The following is a 6,063-nucleotide window of genomic DNA, read 5'->3' on the forward strand; positions in this document are numbered from 1 at the left end:
AGTGCTGGGATTAAAGGCGTGCGCCACTGCACCCGGCTAGATTTAATTTTTTTAAAAGAGAAAATTATATTGTCTCTGGTGTATGACTGCATAGGTCTGTGCATGTCTATGCTTGATACAGTGATCTAATTGTGCAGCCAAGGCTGGCCTTGAATTGTAGAGTGTTGAAGTTATAGGTGTGTGCCACCATATCTTGACCAAATTATTTTTACATTTATGGAAATACTAATATTCAATAAGTGACACAGTAAAATTAAGACATACTCTCAGATGAGCTGGAGAGATAGCTCAGTGGCTAAGAGCACTGACTGCTTTTCATTGGCAGCTCACAACTATCTGAAACTTCAGTTGTAGGACATCCAGTTCCCCTTTTGGCCTCCAAAGGCAATAAGCAGGCAAGTGGTGCACAGACATACATGCAGGCAAAATACCCACACACATAAAGATTTTTTAAAAAGACATACAGTTAATGCAATAGAATTAAGTTATGTAGAAGAATATAAGATCTAAACCAAGTGTGGTCTTACATGCTTGTAATCCCAGCACTCAGTGAATTTAAGGCCACTTGAGTTATACCAAAAGTCTCAGGCTAGTTTGAATGTACATAGATTCTCAAATCTAAAGATATAATCAACTATGCAATCAATACTAATAATTTAGGCTGATACCTAGTGAAAGTAGTATCAATTAGTAGAAGAAAGTCTATAGTGATTAGTGACACAGACACATGTTTGTTGAGCTGCGTGTCACTGATCATCACTGTAACCTCTCTGCTCACAGCTGTCATTGTGGAGAACGGCTTACAGAGTGAGGCCAAGCAGAGATGGAGGGCTACCTGAAAGTAGACTCCTCTCAAAGGATAATCTAGGACACTACTCCTAAAATAGAGTAATCCACATCACCATTGCCAGCTTGTTGTGTATGCGGCCAACACAGCACATGGAGGTCAGAGGACAACTGCCAGGAGCTGTACTTGGTTGATGCTGAGTCTTTCTTGTTTCTGCTGCTGCACTGTGTATACCAAGCCAGCCCTGCATCTCTGAATAAAGGCAATAGATTTCACATGCATTCCAGGGATCAAATTCAAGGTTGTCTCGTTATCCAGCTAGGGCTTTTACCTGCTGGACCCCCTCTGTAGCTCCCTGAATAAATAAAACACATGTGTATCATATAGCTTTATTGTAACTTATTTTTCTCTTGTAATTTAAAAAAATTATCTAAATCATTTTTTCTATTGGACAGAGATAAATCAAAGTCACGACCTTTTTTTACTACAGTTCCTAATTATATTTCCCAGAAATTAAAAATTTTGCCAATAGCAGCTAAATTCAGACATGCACATTCCCTAATGTGGCTAATAATAATGTGAATTACCAACTCTGATGTTTACAGCTAAAGTTCTGTGTATCGCACTACTGTTCTTAAGACTAGACTAGCGTTAGCTATAAGCATTAAAGTGATGATTGATGATAGACTAGGAGAAATGATAACTGGATGACTGCTGAACTGTTATTCTGTCTGTTGGCTTGATTAAATGGTCACCAGACAGCACGATGATATCCTTAACTCATTTCTTAGAAGCAGCTTAAAAGGAAACCCAGGGCCCCGAAGATATGTCTCAGTGGCATAGAACAGTTGATGCTTTTGCAGAGGACCTGCGTTCACTTCCCAGCACTCACATGATAGCTCACAACCATCTGTAACCCCAGTTGCAGGGAATCTAATCCCCTCTTTTTGACCTCGTGGTCCACATATATGCAGGCAAAACACTCATACACATAAAATATAGTATAAAATTCAAAATTATATACAAGTAAAATGTAGTCACAAATACCTTAAATGATGAGACCTGGGAACAATTTGGTTATTTACCAAGGCGGAAAATCTTTAAAGACTCTGAGTTATTCTAGTCAAGTGGGAAAAAAAAGAAATAAGCATTCATTTTTATAAACTAGTTAGATATTTTGTTTGTTGAAGGGACTAGAAGGATCCTGTTGATACCCAATAAAATTGGTTATTCAGATAAGGCCATTGATAGTGAGATTTACCACACTTGGTTTCCTGCTGCACTAAAAGAAACATTTTTACAGGAAGATGAGACTAGAGAAGGCCAGTGTCACAGTATTTTCATAGTGTAGCTGAAGTTAGGAACTTTCCATGCTTCCATAAGCAGGAGGCAGCCAGACTAAGACTAGAACTCGTTCCTAGTTCCCTGTTCCTCCTCTTCCTCCTCCCCCTCTTCCTCCTCCTCCCCTCTTCTTGTCCTCTTATGTAACTCTGGTTGGCCTGGACACCCACTATGTAGTCCCGACTTCCCTTGAAATCAGAGATTTGCCACCCTTTGCTTCCTGTACTTGAAAAGTGTGTTCTCCAGTACTTGGTCTCATTGTTTTTGTCTATAGTCCAGCCTTTCATTTATACAGAAAGTAAGAAAGATGGACAGATAGATCTTAATTTTACATAGTATTTTAAAATCAACTATGATTATCCTTAGAATATCCAACTATGTGTTTGAAATTAATAGGACAGGTGATAATGCTGTTTTATAGACAGAGAACAGAATCAGCAAGTTTCTGTGACTTGTACAGGGTTATTCAGCTCTTTAGTGGCAAGGGGAGGCTGGCAGCTGAAGCACTGTTGTGTTGTACGATAGTCTGAAGAGCACACTTGCACACTGATGTAACTATGGACAAGAGTTCTCTTCTAGTTCCTTTTTTTTGAAGCTCATTGCTTTATAATCATGTATTTATTAGCATTTGCCGCTAGTCAATTTGAAATTCTCTTTTTTGGGTAAAGCAGTGCTGAAATATTTGAGTTGTTTTTCATTAAGTGCTTCTTGTTTCTGGATGTAGGATTGTATGGAACATTTTTCAAGTAAATTCAGGTGCAGCTCTTGTAACCCCTGTGTTCTTTTGCCCAGAGTTGCTTCAGATCGCTGGGATCAGCCCACACGGCAATGCCTTGGGAGCCTCTATGCAGCAGCAGGTAAACCAGCAAATGCCTCAGGAGAAAAGAGGAGGTGAAGTGTTGGACTCTTCTCACGATGATATAAAACTGGAAAAAAGTAATATTTTGCTGCTTGGACCAACTGGGTCAGGTAAATAACATTTTGGGAAACTTTACTATGCATTTTTAAAAATAGAGGATGATACTATAACCTATACCTTGTAATAATAGTAGATTCTGGCTCTCATGCCTGCATGTAATCCTAGCAGTTGGGAGGCTGATGCTAGAGGATTGTCACAAGTTTGAGGCCAACCAGGTGTACAGCATGAAAACCTGTCTCAAAAAAACAAAACAAAGCAAAATCTAAGATTGCTCTGGTTGTATGATTATTGTTCACTGTTAGACTGTAAACTGAATTTGAGATATTAGAATACCCTTTGGGCTAATACCTAACTTTTTAGTTAACATATTAATCACATCAATCTATAACTTTGTAAAAGGAATAATAGAATAAGGTCTGATTATAGTAGAGAACATACGTAGCATTTCAGTTTCATTATATACTTTATGATTTGGTGGATTTTTGGTTGTTGGTTTTGTTTTTTTTTAAAAGAAAAATTGTAAGACAGTATATTTTTAGTTACTATTTTTTTGTTTGTAGGTAAAACCCTGCTGGCACAAACTTTAGCTAAATGCCTTGATGTTCCTTTTGCTATCTGTGACTGTACAACTTTGACCCAGGCTGGATATGTAGGTGAAGATATTGAATCTGTGATTGCCAAACTACTCCAAGATGCCAATTACAATGTAGAGAAAGCACAACAAGGTATGTTGTAAGTGTAGCTTGTCTGTCTCCAGATGAAGTGTCTTGAGAAGACCATCTAGTATTACAAAATAACATGATTCTCATGTTGAGTCAAGGGCTGACATTTTGTAATTGTAGAAAAGCACACAGCCTTACCCACTTTCAGGCAGGCTGTGTGCTTTGTCTTATGGCTCCAGAGACAGCTGGTAGAGTGAAGACAGGCTGTCACTCTCCACTTAGGCCTCAGTGTTCTCAGTGGTGTTTTGTTCTCACTCATCTCCAGATTTTTAGGGGTGGGGGTGGGGGGAGGTTGGGGACAGGGACAAGGATGAGAGAGTTTAGAATGGATGATAAAGAAAAATGTAGCCTGTTCTCCAAGGTTGTCATAGATGCTTCATTTCCTTTCTCTGAGTACTTCATGACGATCCTAACAGCTTCCTGCTCAGAGTCCTCTGAGGCAGTGAGTGGTTCTCAACCTGTGGGTCATGACTTCTTTGGGTTCTCATATCAGATATCCTGCATATCAGATACTTACACTATGATTCATAACAGCAAAATTAAAGTTATGACATAGCAATGAAATAATTTTATGGTTTGGGACCCCACAAGATGAGGAACTGTATTAAAGGGTTACAGCATTAGGATGTCTGAGAAGCACTCAGTGCTTTAAGACAAATCTTTCAGTGATAGGCCATCAAAGTGGGTCAGCAGACAAAAGCCCTAAGCTCAGTCCTTAGAGTCCACATAGTGGAAGGAGAGAACAACTGCAAGTTGTCTCCTGACCTCCCCGTGTGCTGTGATACATGCATGCCCATAGACACACAAACATACATACACACACTGATTACTTAAATGTGTGTGGTGTGGGGGGATAGATGTGGGGAAGAATAAATTGAAGTTTTACTAGTGCTGGCAAACGCCTCATGCTCTATCTCTCACCTTACCATAAGGAAAAAGATTGAATACATTTTAATATAGATAATTGTTGTCAGACAGTATTTAAGTTATTCTCAAATTGTATGCTATAGAATCAATTCCATAGTAGTTATATAAAAGATGAATAAGAAAGATCTTATATTCTTAAATGACTAAGCCTTTACATGTTATGTTAAGTGTTAAAAAAATTGTAATAACTTTGCTTTGTAGCTATGCAGTCTTTTAAAGCTGAGACTGTCTTGTGCCTTTCTTTTTCATATTGTAAATAGAATCCTCCTTAAATTATAGGAATTGTCTTTCTGGATGAAGTAGATAAGATTGGCAGTGTGCCAGGCATTCATCAGTTACGGGATGTAGGTGGAGAAGGCGTTCAGCAAGTAAGCAGTTGAATATTTTGTTCAAGTCCACTAAAAGGAAGGGAATACATCAGCTTCCCAAGTATTGTACGTTTGGTTTCACATTCAATTAGATTCAGTTTTATTTCTCCCACCCTAAACTTCATATACACTTTTTTTATTTGTTTGTTTGTTTGTTTGTTTTGGGATTTTTTTGAGACAAGGTCTGTGTAGTCCAGGCTGCCCTTGAATTTTCATCAGTATTCCTCCCTCAGTCTGCTGGGGTTAAAGGCCTGTGCCACCATACCTAGCTTCACATACTCTTTTAAAGTAGGTCAGATCCTAAAAAGAGGTTTTTTAATGATTTTAAATAAGAAATTACACTTCTTGGGGCTGGAGAGATGGCTCTGTGGTCAAGACTGCTCTTCCAGAGGTCCAGAGTTCAATTCCCAGCACCCACACGGCAGCTCACAGCTGTCTGTAACTTCAGGATCCAACACCCTCACACAGACATCCATGCGGGCAAAACAGCAATGCACATAATGTAAAAATAAATGAATTCTCAAAAAGAAAGAAATGTTACTTAGGAAAATTAAATGATTTTAATCTGGTTTATTTTTATTCTTCAATGACCCTCTTAAACATTTCCATAAAGTTGAAAACTAGATACAAATACCCCGTGCATGTTTCTTCATATAGGATTAGCATAAGAGCCCAGATGTCACTTGGTGGTAAAATGCTTGCTTGCCTTGTATGCTCAAGCTCTGGGTTCAATCCTTAGAACTAAAAGAAGTAGAGGAAGAAGAGTTGAAAAGTAAAGGAGAAAAGAAAGAAAAAGAAAAGAAAGCAGACATGGCGGCATACCTGAACTAAAAGAAGTAGAGGAAGAAGAGTTGAAAAGTAAAGGAGAAAAGAAAGAAAAAGAAAAGAAAGCAGACATGGCGGCATACCTGTCGTCCCAGGGACTGTGTGGGACAAGGAGGATCAAGAGTTGAGTGTCGGAAGCCGGGCGTGGTGGCGCACGCCTTTAATCCCAGCACT

The 6,063-nt window shown here is 38.8% G+C and overlaps 1 protein-coding gene across 1 annotated transcript in view; it reads left to right on the forward strand.

The window, feature by feature from the left end:
* Positions 1-6,063, forward strand: part of Clpx (caseinolytic mitochondrial matrix peptidase chaperone subunit) — a 38,565-nt gene that overhangs the window by 22,935 nt on the left and 9,567 nt on the right. Inside the window, exons 7-9 of the mRNA XM_021172135.2 lie at positions 2,921-3,097; positions 3,608-3,772; positions 4,976-5,064. Of these exons, the coding sequence (XP_021027794.1) occupies positions 2,921-3,097; positions 3,608-3,772; positions 4,976-5,064 (431 nt within the window). The remainder of the gene's footprint in view (positions 1-2,920; positions 3,098-3,607; positions 3,773-4,975; positions 5,065-6,063) is intronic.

The sequence above is a fragment of the Mus caroli genome, chromosome 9 (genome assembly GCF_900094665.2).
Source record: "Mus caroli chromosome 9, CAROLI_EIJ_v1.1, whole genome shotgun sequence".
NCBI classification, from domain to species: Eukaryota; Metazoa; Chordata; class Mammalia; order Rodentia; family Muridae; genus Mus; species Mus caroli.